Source organism: Macaca fascicularis, chromosome 2, assembly GCF_037993035.2.
Source record: "Macaca fascicularis isolate 582-1 chromosome 2, T2T-MFA8v1.1".
Lineage (NCBI taxonomy): Eukaryota > Metazoa > Chordata > Mammalia > Primates > Cercopithecidae > Macaca > Macaca fascicularis.
The window spans coordinates 33399227-33416011 of record NC_088376.1 but is presented as its reverse complement, the minus strand read 5'-3'; the positions used below and the strand labels follow the sequence as shown (position 1 = coordinate 33416011).

The 16785-nt window shown below is 41.3% G+C and overlaps 1 protein-coding gene across 1 annotated transcript in view; it reads right to left on the bottom strand.

The window, feature by feature from the left end:
* Positions 1 to 16785, bottom strand: part of COL6A5 (collagen type VI alpha 5 chain) — a 123624-nt gene that overhangs the window by 68883 nt on the left and 37956 nt on the right. The window contains exons 7-17 of the mRNA XM_065539880.2: positions 15743 to 16318; positions 12060 to 12635; positions 9972 to 10312; positions 9784 to 9865; positions 6731 to 6873; positions 6054 to 6146; positions 4231 to 4284; positions 896 to 967; positions 536 to 562; positions 380 to 424; positions 235 to 288 (exon numbers count right to left, since the gene is read on the bottom strand). Coding sequence (XP_065395952.1) covers positions 235 to 288; positions 380 to 424; positions 536 to 562; positions 896 to 967; positions 4231 to 4284; positions 6054 to 6146; positions 6731 to 6873; positions 9784 to 9865; positions 9972 to 10312; positions 12060 to 12635; positions 15743 to 16318 — 2063 coding nt within the window. The remainder of the gene's footprint in view (positions 1 to 234; positions 289 to 379; positions 425 to 535; positions 563 to 895; positions 968 to 4230; positions 4285 to 6053; positions 6147 to 6730; positions 6874 to 9783; positions 9866 to 9971; positions 10313 to 12059; positions 12636 to 15742; positions 16319 to 16785) is intronic.

The following is a 16785-nucleotide window of genomic DNA, read 5'->3' as shown; positions in this document are numbered from 1 at the left end:
CCCATAGAATAACCTTGTGTGTGCTAAATTTTTCTAGGTGGAAATTCTTGAAAATTACATAGTTACCCCCTTGCTCCAATCAGATATGCAGCACATATTCAGTATTAATAGGCCTTCATTATGTGGTTAAGTCAGTTGTAAATTTTATCCCCTATAACCACTGACACACAGCCGTTAAGACTGTCTCTGTCACCAAATTCTCCTTCTTCGATGTATTGAAAGGAAAAGTGTTACCTGAGATCCTGGATCACCTTTTTCTCCTTTTATTCCAGGAAATCCATGAGAGCCCTAAAAGAAGACAAGAAAAACAAAATTCCCACTTAAAAAAATTTTAGCAGCCTCATGACAGTTTTATAATACTTAAAGAAATATGGCTTACCTCTTCCCCGTCAAGTCCATCAATCCCATCATCTCCATGTCCTCCCTGAGAGACGACAATAGACAGCTGTCAGGTAAAAGCAGGTCTCTGCCACATGCTTATTGGGAAACTAATCCCATTTGGAAATCAAATTAAACTAAGAAAAAACTCCAGTACCTTAGGTCCAGAAAATCCTCTGGGTCCCTGCAAAAGATGAAATATCTGTCACTGACATATCAAAGACAGAGTGTGGATTCAAAGACTGCCTCTCTAAAGTGAGTGAGCATGTATTTCTTTAGTTGTTATGAGCTATACACCTACAAAGAGGTTAGAGATGGAATTTATTAATGCTAAAGACTCCTTGACATTATTAAAAAGCAGAATTAATCTGCAGACAGGAAAACTCATCAATATAACTGGATAAAGGAAAAGAGAGAGGAGTGATGGAAGAGAGAAAACAAGGGAGGAAAGGAATGGGGAAAGAGAGGGAGAGAATGTTATAGAGAATTGGAAATAACATTTACAGAAGAGTCTTACCTTCTCACCCTGCTCCCCTGGACATCCTGCAATCCCTCTATCTCCTTGGGGTCCTGCGTCTCCTTGTACTCCCTAAGAAAAGGAGCACAGACAGGTACCCAACATGATGTTTTTGCCAGAAGCTGCCAGTGGTTTATTTTCAGAGTTAAGACAAAGCACATGGGCACTATGAGCTTTAGAAAAAGTGAATTCTCTTCAACCTCACTCATTTACATCTGTTTTTCCCCTCTATATTCAAACATGTTTCCTGTTAATCTTCAGGGCTTTTTATGGACCCAAGATCACAAAAAGGTGCAAGAAGAGCTCAGCCACTTCCCTACCTGATCAAACAGCACAGTGGCTGCACTTTGTAGCCACATTCCAAGACTCGGGTAATTTCATCTAGGGCCCTAATGCTATACTGGGAGAGTCAGCATTGCTGACAGTAGATTCACAAGTCAGTGCTAGGGTATTGCTGCGGAGTAGAAACAGTTGCTGGAAAGTGACACTACTAGGAGAATGAGAAAGCAAAGGTGAGAAAAGCCAGTCCTCACAGGAGGAATCACCAGGTTAAAGACCCCCAAAGTCAGACTATCTGTGCAGGGATGAGCACTGAAGGTCAATGATTTCTGTGTCTCCCAACAACCCTGCTTCTCCAAGGAAATATTTAAATACAGATAAATGCTAAAGTAAAACGGATCTTAAGAAAGGAACAGTTTTGTGCTTTTTGAGGGCAGGAACCTCAACCGTGTCTTTCACCATCATGTCCCTTGTAACTGGCTCATGTCTAGGTGCATAACAGGTGTTCCCATTTTGCTTCATGAATAATTAATTAGTAATGAGCTTAATTCTTGCTTTGCCAGTAAGAGAGGGAGAAAGGATTTGCCTTCATCCTGCTTTGCTTTCTTTTTTTTTTTTTAATTTATTTATTATTATTATACTTTAAGTTGTAGGGTACATGTGCATAATGTGCAGGTTTGTTACATATGTATACTTGTGCCATGTTGGTGTGCTGCACCCATCAACTCGTCATTTACATCAGGTATAACTCCCAATGCAATCCCTTCCCCCTCCCCCCTCCCCATGATAGGCCCCTGTGTGTGATGTTCCCCTTCCTGAGTCCAAGTGATCTCATTGTTCAGTTCCCACCTATGAGTGAGAACATGCGGTGTTTGGTTTTCTGTTCTTGTGATAGTTTGCTAAGAATGATGGTTTCCAGCTGCATCCATGTCCCTACAAAGGACACAAACTCATCCTTTTTTATGGCTGCATAGTATTCCATGGTGTATATGTGCCATATTTTCTTAATCCAATCTGTCACTGATGGACATTTGGGTTGATTCCAAGTCTTTGCTATTGTGAATAGTGCTGCAATAAACATACGTGTGCATGTGTCTTTATAGCAGCATAATTTATAATCCTTTGGGTATATACCCAGTAATGGGATGGCTGGGTCGTATGGTATATCTAGTTCTAGATCCTTGAGGAATCGCCATACTGTTTTCCATAATGGTTGAACTAGTTTACAATCCCACCAACAGTGTAAAAGTGTTCCTATTTCTCCACATCCTCTCCAGCAGCTGTTGTTTCCTGACTTTTTAATGATCGCCATTCTAACTGGTGTGAGATGGTATCTCATTGTGGTTTTGATTTGCATTTCTCTGATGGCCAGTGATGATGAGCATTTTTTCATGTGTCTGTTGGCTGTATGAATGTCTTCTTTGAGAAATGTCTGTTCATATCCTTTGCCCACTTTTTGATGGGGTTGTTTGTTTTTTTCTTGTAAATTTGTTTGAGTTCTTTGTAGGTTCTGGATATTAGCCCTTTGTCAGATGAGTAGATTGCAAAAATTTTCTCCCATTCTGTAGGTTGCCTGTTCACTCTGATGGTAGTTTCTTTTGCTGTGCAGAAGCTCTTTAGTTTAATTAGATCCCATTTGTCAATTTTGGCTTTTGCTGCTGTTGCTTTTGGTGTTTTAGACATGAAGTCTTTGCCCATGCCTATGTCCTGAATGGTACTACCTAGGTTTTCCTCTAGGATTTTTATGGTATTAGGTCTAACATTTAAGTCTCTAATCCATCTTGAATTAATTTTCGTATAAGGAGTAAGGAAAGGATCCAGTTTCAGCTTTCTACTTATGGCTAGCCAATTTTCCCAGCACCATTTATTAAATAGGGAATCCTTTCCCCATTTCTTGTTTCTCTCAGGTTTGTCAAAGATCAGATGGCTGTAGATGTGTGGTATTATTTCTGAGGACTCTATTCTGAGGATCCTTCCCTGCAAAAGGAGGAGGCCTTGCCCATGGCCACAGGTTGCTGAGAGGTACCTTAGCCCTATGGCTTCCCATTGCCTGGACTTTCTGCCAGTGGTGGGCTCGGCCAGGCAGGTGGGTGACACTATTCCCCACACTGAAAGCACTCTCATGCTAGTTTGGTAGTCTCCAAGAACCCTCGGAGGGTACAGAGTAGGTGATTTACAGCACCCCCTTAGTGGTCATTTTGTAAACTAGGTCAGCCATTAGATTGTAGAGGAATTTATAATTGCTTGCAGATGAGAAAACAGAGGGTCAAGAAGTTAGGTATCATGTTCAAGGACCCACATCTAGGCCAACTCTTAGCAGTCTGACTCTAGAGTCTTTGCTTTCAATCCTTATAACTTGCTGCCCAGATGAGGAACTGGCCTTGATCTAAGGTGATAGAAATTCAGTCTGGATGTTTTCTGAACTTTTTCCATCCCAAACAGAGCCACCTAAGTGGTTTCCGTTTCTTCAAATTCTTTCTCATAATTTGATTCACGAGAAAGTGAGAGTTCTGGTTTTAAACATGGAGATCTGCAAACCTCTGTGCAGCGTTTGACCATGAAGCCATGCCTCCCATCTTGAGGGATGCCTTGCCCTCTTCCCTTTCCATGGAAGGGAGTATACTCCAGCCTTGGCCCAAAGCCATGTACTAAGCACTGGGTTTTAGGTCTAAAGAGAGCTCCCTGGCAGATAACCTGCTGTGCCTTGCTTGGGGGTAGAAAGGAGGGTGCCCAGGTCTCTCCCACTGATAAAAACATGCCAGGCTACATGTGCAAGCCTGTTCCCTCCTTACCCCAAACTTAGACTTAGTAATTGCCTCATAATTCAGACACGGAAAAATGAAAAGAAAGGCAACCTTCTTCCCACAAAAAAGCACAAAAATCAACATACAAACAAAATAAACAAACATATAAAAATAAACATATAAACAAAACTCCATCTACCCCTTTTGTATGAAAATAACCTTTAATGAAAAAGAAAGTAAGTGTGTGTGTGTGAGTGTGTGTGTACAGTGTGTATAGTGGCAGGGGGGTGAGGGGGAGTCATAAAAACTTACGGGGTCTCCGTCCTCTCCCCTGTGTCCTTTGCTGCCTTTCAGACCTTGAGAACCCTGGGAAGAAAGAGAGAACAATAAATTGTAGTCACCCCCCCCCCCGCTATCAAGTCAAACTTGTGAAATCATTAGGCATTCTAAGCGAGTCCCTTCCTCCAACTTGGTTGCAGTTTTTGCAGATGTGGCTGTGAGTTTGGAGAGAATCTGGCAACATCTGGAGCTGGCTTTTGTCCTTGCACTCAGCTCTGAAGCCCCTCTGCAGAAGGCGACACTCCTAATCCTTGCGGGAGGCTGACCTTTGGAACCTACCAGCAGATGAGGCCCACAGAGCCACATCTGTGCCTGAGTGATTTGCAGGGAGGACAGTCGTACCAGCCACAACCCTTTTAGCAGACAAACCTATAACATTTCCAAAGGGATTATTTTATTTTGTTCTGCTATTTTGAGAGCTCAAGGAAGAATAAGCACTTCCAACAACAAGACTGCATATATTTTAATTGCAGTCATCTCTCCCTTAGCCACGTGTGGTTTAACTGTGTCATGGCTTACCTGCGGCAAACATTTCATTTGAGTTTGCTTTCCCCACCCTCTAACACAGGCCCAGCTGGCTGATCATATACCAGGGGGTTTGTGCTTCTGGAACATAATTCTAATATTGACCTGAGCAAAGTAATGGAAAAAACTGTGCTAAACAAAACATCACAGTGCAGTAAAAAGTTCAATATAAATTGTCCTTCCATAAGGATGGACAGTGCAGAACTCATGAGCGAGCATTGTTGATCTCTTTTTTTAAAGAAAAACTTCATTTTTATTGTGATACCTAAAATCCACTTGAAACGTACATAAAAGTGTATAAAATATGTGTATAGTTTAATTATTATAAAGTAACTTTATAGAATAATCTTATAATTTTTATATATAAGGTATATGTAGCCACCACGCAGGTCAAGAAATGGAGCATTATTGGTCCCAAGCACAGCGCCTGTCCCAAGTCACAATTCACCCCTGGCCCCTCTCCACAAGGGCACTCCTGACTTCTGATAATAGTTTCTCGCCTTTTAAGAATACTTCACCAGTTAAGTATTCCTCCCTAGATATAATATCTTTTAATAAATGGAATTTTACCACACTTATTCTTCTGTGTTTTGCTTTTCTTTTGGTCATTACCTTGTTAGTAAAAATTATTCATGTTGTTGTGTGTAGCTGTAGTTCATTAATTTTCATTGGCATATATTATTGAAAATATCATGACATATTTATTCATCCTATTATTGTATAATATTTTATAATTTGTGTTTTAAAGGGCTATGAATCTGCAATGCTATGATCGTTTTGTGGTTCAATCTCATTCTGTTGCTGATGAAGCACAACTCTTATTTATTTATTTATTTACTTATTTACTTATTTTTAAGGCAATAGGGTCTCACTATGTTGCCCTGGCCGGTCTTGAACAATCAAGTGATCTTCCCACCTCAGCCTCCCAAGAAGCTGGGATTACCAGTGCAAGCTACTACACCCAGTTTCATCTCCACTATTTTTTACTTCTTATCACCTTTCAAACTTTCTAAAGCAAGTACAAAAGTATAAATTGCGAAACCAAGAAGCAACATTGCCAAGGGTATGTAAGAGAAAAGGGAGTTATTCTTGCTAGCAGTATCAAAAGTGAGCTCTCCTGACCTGGATTTTATACTAAAAAAGTCATATGAAATGTCCAAAGGAATTCCATTAGCATGGAGTGAAGGTTGTAAAATCAATCAGTCAGTCTCAGTCCTACCCGTGCCAAATCAAAGCACATTAGATAAAATAGTATCACAGGTGAGTGGCACCTTCATGGCTTGTGGTCCTCGGGTCCCATGAGGTCCTGGAATTCCTGGACATTTGCAGAATGTATAGCAGCAAGTCCTTTCTGCAATGTTTCCCTGGGGAAAAAAAAGTAAAGCTAAGTGAATAACAATTGTCAGAAACTTTATTTCATAAGAATTGTACTCATACAAATCATAATCCACCACCTACAAGCCCATCTTCTCCCTTTGGATGAGGGGCTGCAGAGAATAAGAGGTGCTTTCTGAATTTAACACTGCAGAGAGGGTGCCAGGCACTGCACTGGCAACATCGCCTCTCCAAAGGAAATGACCTCTGTTTATAGACAGGGCATCCAGTATGTGGATGGCCATGACCCAACTTCGCCTAAGACTTGTTGGTTTCTGGTTGACAGTCTTCTGTTTCCTGGAATTTCTGCAACACAGTTGGGGGTTTTTAAATTCAGTTATGAGTTGGTTGGTTTTTTAGTTCCTTATGCATTCATTTAGTGAGATGACAAAGAATGAAAGAATACGTAAAAACAAAATACTATGCTGTGGTCTTCCACACATTTTTATATACTAAGGACCATGCCCTTAATTTAGTAGGGGTAAACAAAGGCAGTCTTTGAAAGTTCTCATCAAGATTCCAATTTAGTTCCCATGGCATTTTGAGCAACTGGGGATTTTGTTCAACAACTCACCAGGTACTGTGATAGTTTTTTGCCCAGCTCTCTCATTCCAATAGTCAGATGAGTCCGGTAATTGAATCCTTTTCCAAATTCAAAGCTAGAAAACTCATGATGAGCAGTTGTGTTAAGCGACACTACCAGCAGAGCATCAAGTCCTATGCGGTAAGAACCACAATATAAATAAAGCAAAGGGGTTGTACATGAAAAAGAAGAAGGCATAATAATTCTGCTCAGTGAACATGATTTAAAGAATTGAAAAGGGGAAAAACAAACGTAAGAGGAAGGAGTACTCCTGACATATGAAGAAACTAACAGTGAATTTGCCTGCATTTTACGAATATGCACCAGCTCTGGTCCCTGACTTTTGCATGAAATCCCCTGATAAAGGTATTCAAGAGAAACAATTTACAAATCTACAGAAAAACACTAATAGAAAACTGTGTTCCACATCTTACCACCAATGTTGGTGCAATTCTTGGACACTGGAAAGTGATTTTTAAGAAAGGGCATTATTCATCTTCAGAGAGTTTTTCTGAATTTTCCTGAATGTAAATTAATGATAATTCTCAAGTTATTCCCAATTCCAAACACCCCTGGGAGGCCAGGCCCTGAGAACATGAGGAAAACCTAGGGCAATTGTTTCAGCTGAACTCCTGACCACATCCAGTTCATTCATTAATTCATCTATTCACTCATTAATTCATTTACTAGTTCATTTACTTTATTCATCTTTTCACTAAGCAAATTTTTAAATTATTAATAGGAGCCTATTATGCATTAATCATTGTATAATACAGAGATACAAATGAGTAAGTCAGGCTTCTTTCCTTCCCAGAGTTATTGGTCTAATGGAACAGAGGGTCAAGAATCGGATAGTTGCTCTGAGAAACATCAGGGTTCTATGAAAGCCTAGAGGAGAAGCTCCTAACCCATTCTTGGAGAGTCATGGAAGGTTTCTCAGAAAAATTGATGTCGAAGCTGATTCTAAAGGATAAATGTAAGTTGGCCAATGGAAAGAACCAGAGAAAGAAGACGGAGAGAGTACCTGGGGAGGAAAGGAAATAGAGGAAGCTCTAGGCAAGGACAGAGAGAAGCGAGGCTGTAAAGTACATTGGAGGCCAGGCACAGTGGCTCACACCTGTAATCCCAGCACTCTTGGAGGCTGAGGTGGGTGGATCACCTGAGGTCAGGTATTTGAAACCAGCGAACTGGTCAACAACATGGTGAAACCCCATCTCTACTAAAAATACAAAAAAAAAAAAAAATAGCCAGGCATGATGATGGGCACCTGTAATCCCAGTTACTCAGGAGGCTGAGGAGGGAGAATCGCTTGAACCCAGTAGGCAGAGGTTGCAGCAAGCCGAGATTGTGTTACTGCACTCCAGCCTGGGCAACAAGAACAAAAATCCATCTAAAAAATTACACATATGTATAATCTTGGAGGAAGAATGCTAAAAATAATTTCATATGCCTGGAATGCTGAATATAAGAAATAATTTGGCTGGGCACGGTGGCTCACTCCTGTAATCCCAGCACTTTGGGACACTGAGGTGGGCGGATCACAAGGTCAGTAAATCGAGACCATCCTGGCTAACACGGTGAAACACCATCTCTACTAAAAATACAAAAAAATAGCTGAGCGTGGTGGTAGGCACCTGTAGTGCCAGCTACTCGGGAGGCTGAGGCAGGAGAATGGCATGAACCCGGGAGGCAGAGCTTGCAGTCAGTCAAGATTGGGCCACTGCACTCCAACCTGGGTGACAAAGTGAGACTCTGTCTCAAAAATAAATAAATAAATAAATAAATAAATAAATAAATAAATAAATAAATGTTGAAATTGGAAGCAGAGGCCAGGTTCTGCAATGCTCCCAGGCCATGTTAAGGAATTTGATCTATATCCCAAGAAGAATGAGTAGGTATTGAAGGGATCTGTGCAGAGAAAGAGACACAACCCAGCAATAAAACAGGATGTATTGTGGCCTTTAGGGAGGTTTCCTCTGGAAGCTGAACCCTAGAAGCCAGTCTGGGCTACACCAAGAAATTCTTAAACAATGCATCTCATTTGACAATTAGTGGAGTCTTCCATCGCTGCATCTTACTCTCAACTTCTGCATTGAGCTTCTGGCTCAGTCTGAAGCTATGACATGGACAGAAAATATATAGTGAGAAGCGCTTTTCCAAATCCATGTTGCTATCTTCATATGGAAAATAAGAAACAGTAGGAGCTGTCTCGGGTCAGGTTCTCTAGAACTGGAATCTGAGAGAGGATTTTGTATGTATGTGGTATCTGTATTGAGAAAGAGACCAGGAAAGGGAAGGAGATGTTGTAACTATGAGTACATCTCAATAAAGTCTTAGCCTTTGCCTGATTCATGAGGGACTCTGGAGTGCAAATTGTACTAGAGTTGATCCATTTGAGCAAGAGTGCCAGGTTTTTGTATCCCTATATCATAGTTGCCCCCCACCACCACCAACGTGGGGCATGGTAACCCCACACCCATTCCAAGCATGCCCAGGTATATGGTTCAGGTCAATCAAGGGCATATGTTTATATAGAAGGTCGTAAGTCTAAGCACTTGGCCATAGCATTTGCAGCATTTTGGGGAGGAGTGCAAGGGCTGGTCATGAGGGGATTAGACGAGGTATCAACAGCCTCTGCTACAAGTAGCCAGGCAGATCTCAACATCTACAGCATCTGAGTAAAGGTAGAGACTTGTTAAGCATATTCCATGCTTCACTGTTTAAATTTTCAACTCGGCCAGGTGCGGTGGCTCATGCCTGTAATCCCAGCACTTTGGGAGGCCGAGTTGGGCAGATCACGAGGTCAGGAGATCAAGACCACCCTGGCTAACACAGTGAAACCCCATCTCTACTAAAAATACAAAAAATTAGCCAGGCACCTGTAGTCCCAGGTACTCGGGAGGTTGAGGCAGGAGAATTGCGTGAACCTGGGAGGTGGAGCTTGCAGTGAGCTGAGATTGCGCCACTGCACTCCAGCCTGGGCGACAGACCAAGACTCCATCTCAAAAAAAAAAAAAAAAAAAAAAAAAAATTCTACTCAATACCTGCTTCTCTGAGCCTGTCTGATTGATTTTCAAGCATTATGTTGCTTTCACTCTGGAGACCATCTGAAAAAATAAGCAGCACCTAGAGAAATAAGAAAATGGTACGGTGTAAAAGCTAAATATATAATTGGGGAATGAAGAAAAAATGGAAGAATGTGGAGATGGGAAATAGAATGTCATATGGATACCTGGCCCCGGGATGCAGATTTATTCTTAAATGTGTCCCAAAGAGACTGCAAGAACTGTGCGTTCAGATGAGTTGGCCCAGCGACGTTGACTTGCAGCAAGCTGTCAAACACTGCTTTCTGATAGATCTGGAACTTGGCAGGGAATTCTTGATCATTGTTCACCTTAAACGCCAAACTCACCTGCACCTCTGTGCCAGCCCCACAGCTCACACCCCTGATAGAGCTGATGTCTTCTAAGATGCCTGGGAGGTAGGATTCCAGCTGGGGGTGGCCCTGGAACAAAGGCTGCCCCTGCATATGAGTGGAGATGTCGAACCCAACCACTATGTCCATAAAGCAATCTGGAAACCAAGGGAACAGAGTCAAGATTAATGAGTAGACAGGAGTAAGGAAGGAGAGACAGGGCAGAAGAAAGGGGCACTGTCATACCCCACAGCTAGAGGGTCTCTAGTCTCCAAAAAGTGTTCAAGAAGGAAGATACTGGCTGCTTTATCATATACATACATGTGTGTATGTATATATCATATATATATGATACCAACATATATCACAGGGGTTTTCTCTGTCTCCTTTAAAACATTAAAACTTCCAATAGCTATTTGAAGTTCAAACCATAGTTTAGTCTCATCCTCAGTGATTCTGTTGTGTGTGTGTGCACCACGCATGTGGGCATGCATTTTAATAGTGACATATTTTAATTCATATAATCAGAATACATTAAAGTTTTGAGTTGTCTTTTCAGATTATTTAAGTTTTAGAGATCACAAACACAGATGGCTGCAAATGCAGGTAGATAAGATAGATGATTCAAGTGGGCAGAGTGTGAGGAAAATAAACTAGAGAACAATGACCCATTTCTGGGTCTGTTCACTGTTCAGTTCCAGCTGAGAGTAACTATGTGGGAAATGGGGCCTAGTGTTGTCAGATATTCTGATTTTTCAAAGAGGAGCCTGATGTCTACATTTTTAATGTAGAACCTTCAGTGTGAATGCTGTCAACTAATTTAGCAACTCATCAACACTGGATGCGACAAACAAACTGCAACTGCAAGCTGCCATTTGGTTACTCTGATCCTGCCCAGGTGCTCATTTTACAGATGAGGAAACAGTGATGTGTGGAGGTTGTTGCCGCTGAACCAGAGTTAGAACTCTGGCTTTCTGATTCCAGGCCCAGGGCTCTTTCCACCACTGTAATCTGCCCCTCCTTGAGCACCACAAATGGGACATATAAGATATGGAGAGTTTGGAAAGACTAACACATTTTGTTAAAGAAGTGACTTCAATCATAACAACTCTAGAAACATAAGAACTCTAAGGAATTTCTGCATGTTGTGCAAATTCCACAAACCGGAATCATTCGCTACTGCTTCCTTACATGCTGTCCTCCCAACTCCTAGCCTCAAATTTAGAGAATCTGAGTCCCCCATGGCCAATCTCAGCTGGAGCTGAATGGTGGCATTCCTGTGAGATGCATCATTGTTTTCCAGTTCACTGTCCTCATACTCTACTCACTTGACTCATCTCCATTACCCACCTGGTCTTTGCAGCCATGTGCCTTTGTGACCTCTGGCTTAAATAACCTCTGAGGACAATTCAGATCATTAGTAGGCTATGATTATATGAATGTAATTATTAAAAGAAGAAAAATACACTGTACGCACACACACACATGAGTCCCTTACAAGATGGTTTAACAAAGGTACAATAGTAAAACTTCCAATCAGCAAATGTTTATTTTACTTACTTCCTGCTGATGCAGGGCATTTACTAGGAGGACAGAAATAGGAGACCGAGATCCAGGTGCTAAAAGGAGAATAAACACTGGATTGCCGTGAGGGAACAGGGCTGACCAGAGGACACAGCCCAGGGGTCCCCTCTAGCCTCTGCACCCTTTCCTTGTCTTTGAGGGAGGCTGAGTTATCCAAACTTCCTGGAAGCAGAGAAGTCTCTTATCACCGCACCATAAGTGTGATATTCTCACTAAATATATGTTCTAAATATATGCTCTGCTAGAGCTAGCCCATTAGACACACTTGGGAAATGGAGAAATGAGTTTTCCATGGAAGAAAACCAAACAAGGAGCACTTACTGGTTTTCCCGCAGCTCTGGCAAATTTCACGGACGATCCTTTTTCTCACATCCACATTCTTTAACTTATCAAAGTCTTGAAAAGTGATTATTTTTTCAGAATTGCCTGTTATTAGCAGAAGCTGTTCCTTAGAAACATCTCCTATGCCCAAAACCAGGACACAAATTCCAAGGTCCTTCAGGGTTTTTACTGCATCTGCCACATTATAGTGAGGATCTCCAGATGTGATAACAACCAAAGTTTGGGGGACACCAGCATTTCTTCTCCCACCAGCATATAGATTAAACATGTTGCTCACTTTTTTAAGGGCAAAGTCAATTCTCGGAAACCCACTGCTCTTGGAGACATTCTGAATTTGATTCTTCCACTGGGTTTTAGTCAGAGAGTTTTTCAACTCAATAATACTCTGGTAGTTGCTTCCAAATTGAGCCATACCAATTTTCATTCTTTGAGATTGAATGTCAAAATTATCAATTAAGTCTGACAAGAAAGTTGTCATGGTAACAAAATCTGAATTAGATACCCTGTCAGAGCCATCGCAAAGGAAAATCACATCAGCTTCCTGAAGACTACAGACTGCAATAGAAAAAAGAATAAATTATTTTCCTCATGAATCATTCTAAATTTTTCCTTTCCTCATATACTTAAATTGCTTTGCTAAATACTTCAATTGCTTTACATTAGCAAATTGAGATAAGTTAACAAGAGAAAGAATCACTGATTGATCCTCAAAAAGAAGAAAAAATAGCAAGAGGAGGAAAGATTAGAGAGTTTTTTCAAAGTTTAATTATTTATACAATCCATTTGAAAAGACACTGAAAGCTAATCAGAGAAAGAAAGTAAGAAGTTTGAAAAAATTTCATGTACTCATTAAAAGGTTATTACAAAGGCTAGACATCCCTTCAAAACACCAAGATTGGGACATTTACCTCATCAAGATAATAGTACTTACTTACTGTACTATTATTAGTACTCCTATTACTATTCATGTTATCACTTTACATCCATATTGAGGAGTAGCATTTTAAAAATGCTTTTGGCACATAATAACAACATTAATATTCACAACCACCTTATGACTAATTATTCTAATTTTATAAATATAGAAATAGAACTTAGAGGTTAAGTGATTCATATAAGAGCATACAGTTACTATGGAGTGGAGCTGGTATCTGGACCTCTAGATCCTTTTTATCCTTAAATTTAGCACTTTTTTCTAGTGCAATGCTTTTTAAAAATACCATGACTCAAATATTAGAATTTCTCAGAGGAAGTGTGAATGGCTAGTAAATAGAGCATACAGTCAGCTCCCTGAAGTCCAATCTGAAATGTCCCAAAATCGAAGGGACATTTCTATACTCATTTCCAACCAAACTCAATGGCTGTGGTAGGAGCAGCACTATGGTGATTACTAAAGGTAATTGAGACAGTAGGTTACTCACGGTCACACAATTCCTTGTAAGTGCGGTGTGGCAGACACAAAGACGGGCTGCCCGGATAGACCTGCAAGGAAGAACTTACTTCCCAGCTATGGGAGTATGGGCAGGCAGTAGACAGCTTCCAACTGTCAGCACTTTCAGGGTCTGTCTCACTATAGAGAGATGCCTTGCCAAAGGTCATGCCCTTCTTAGGGCCATCACGTCCAGGCACTAAGTGGGAAGGGAGTTCTCCCTTAGTCCCAGCCGTTTCAGGCTGATGCTGGACAGCTCTCATGGGCGATATTTGCTTCAGAGCTCTCTGCTAGGTTTGGAGCTTTGTTTAGCCTATGTCACTATTTTGAGTTATTTGGTCCATCTTGCTTTCCCCATTTATTTTACAGGTGTGGATTCCTAATAAACATCTTGCATCCCAAACTCCATCTCAGCACTACCTCAAAAATGTAGGCATGGGAAATGAGAATAAAACAGCCTTCACATTCCTAGGAAAAGACTGAAGTCTTAGTAATGTACTAGATTTGGAGGACACCCCAAACAAATGAGATTAAGCCTGCCTGCAGAGCTTGTAGTCTTGTGACAGATACAGGTAGGAAAACAGCAAATATGTGTCAATTGCTACCACTTCGAAAATAGAAGGTTTGAGAGTTGGGGGATACAGTGGGGACATGAGGTCAGGTTTGGGCCAGGAAACTAGCACACAAAGACTGAAACTTGACAGAAAAGTGAGATGTAGGCAGGCACAGTGGTGGGCTGGAGTGGTCATGGTGGGCAGGATAGTGTGCACAAAGACGTGGAGGAATTTCAGAAGGACAGGGTAGATTTGAAGAGGGGAGGGGTGATCAATGAGCGTGCAGAGGTGGGCAGGGGCTAGATAGAGCTCAGGAGTTTGGAAATTGTTCCAAGGGCACAGGGAGGCCTCCAAAAAAAAAAAAAAAAAAAACTGTAAGCAGAAGAGTGACCGTATCCAGTGTGTAGGAGAAAGAACACTCAGTGTTAAGTGGACTGGCAGGTGTCAGGAATGAGGGAGGGGAGCCTACACTTCAGGGTGAGAGTCCAGGGAGAGGATGGAATGGGCAGAAGAACTGGGGTGGTCCTGCTGCCTTGGGAAAAATCATAATTTTCCTTGGGTAAAGATGATACCATCATTCAATATCTGAAACCAAGAAGATGAATTAATTGCTTACTTAAGTAAGGTAAAGCTATGGTGGTCAGGCATAGTTTTATTTAGCCAAGCAAATGCTGATCTGACACAGGATTTGAGGGAAGGTTTTGTCTGGAGTTGGACTAGTTACAAATATGGAAGTGGGTTAATGTCAGTTTTAAAAACATGATTTATATTAGTTACAAAAGTGAGCTTCTTGTCGGTAGAAAGGAAGGAATAAAGGAGGAAAGAAATGAGAGAAAGGAGGGAGGAAGGAAGCAAAGAAGAAAGGAAATTCAAAAGTTGGTTATTTCATTTGCCACATTGGGAGGACTGGGTCAATACACAAATCACAAGAATTCGGACCCTCCAATTAGGCACAGCAGCCCTTCCTGGGTTACTTATCAGTCTCTACTGCTTTTGAGACCACAAGTGGCAAATCTCACCCTGTCCTCACTCAAATGTGATGTCACCAGCCTACCAACTTCGGTGGTAGCTGGTAATCATCTCAGTTCCCTTCCCTTCCTGTTTCTCAGCCAGCTTCCATTACCCCACATTCAACTCTCATATCCTGCCCTCTATACTGGTGGCACCTACACAGAAAAGCACACCAGACCACTTGAATTTTGATGTCTCTCTAGAATGCCTATGATCCCATTTAGAGGGCCTGGATCTTTGAAGACAAAAGTCTATCCATTTAAACCATGAAACTTTCCACTTGAGTTTGGCCTGAAACTGATGTCCAGTGGCTGCACTGAGACCATTAACCAAATGGAGCACGATAAGCAGCCATTACATGGGGTAAGGTGAATACGACCCTAAGAAGAATTTCTTTCCGCCAGAAAAAGGCAACAGAATAGCAAAATGCCAGGGAATGCATCTGGAACTTTCCTGTATAATCTCTTCAGTGCATGCTGTGGTGGGAAGGAATCTTTGGGATCTTGTTCAATCAACCCATTTCTTTTAGAGATGAGAAAACTGATAGCCTGAGCAGAGAAATATTCAGTCCATAACATCCAGGCAATCGGAGACCTGAGACTTATGATTTATTTTTTGTTTAAATTTTTATTGCTACCCCCATAGAAACTTTAAAAGTAACAACTTACCTTCTGGTGCTTCAGTACACATACTTTCTTGAACAAGTGTGAAAACATCTTTCAGTTTATCAAAATTATCTACATAGATAGTATTGTTTTTATTCCCTGCCATACCCTCAAGTTCCTTTTGGTTGGCCTTTCCTACACCCACTGCAAGGATGGTGATGCCCTTGTCTCTCAGTTCTGATGCTGTGTCATTGAGCTGATCATGGTCATGAGATTTCCCATCAGTGATGACAATCAGCATCTGCTTCACATTTTCCTTGATGCGGCTGCCATGCTCCTCTGTAAACAGGGCATTTGCATGCTTGAGAGCCTTGGCAGTGTAGGTGCTCCCTCCAGTGTCCCTGCGCATCCTCAGATTTTCAATTATTGCTGATCTGTTCGAGTACGTATTAAGGTAGAAAAGGATGTTAGGCTGGTCAGAGTATTTGAGGGCTCCAAACTGAACTCCGTTTCTGCCAACATCTGCTTTCTTCACCAGATGGATAGTTAGGTTAATCATGTGATCTTGATATTGTTTTTTTATACTACCTGAATGATCCAGCACAAACACAACGTCTAGTCCTGTAATCCTTTTACAATCTGAAAGAAGACGAAAACAGAAGTCACAAACTTTCCGCAGTGCATTCTACGCAGGGTGCTGAGAAGGGAAGCGAACTAGCATTTGCCGTGAGTCTACTATGTGTCAGACACTACATCTTACTTAGTTCTTAGAGATGGCTGCTGCCATTTTATAGGAAAAAAAAAAAAAAGGCCAAGGCTCAGAGAAGTGCAACTTGCCTACGTCATGACTCCAAGGACATTTGTACCCTATCTATATCACTCCAGGATCAGTGGTCCTTATGCCACACCACCCTATTTTGCTATATCTCATTAGGACATGTAACGTCTTTTACTAAGCAGGCTTTCAACTGAAAGGCAATGTTAGAAGCTAGTTCAATGTCAATGTAATGGTAAGACATACTGATGTTTGCCAAACTGACCTGCTATTGTGGAAAGCTCAGGAGCTCACTGTATAACTTGGTGGTTTTACCCTACTCCCTCTGGCT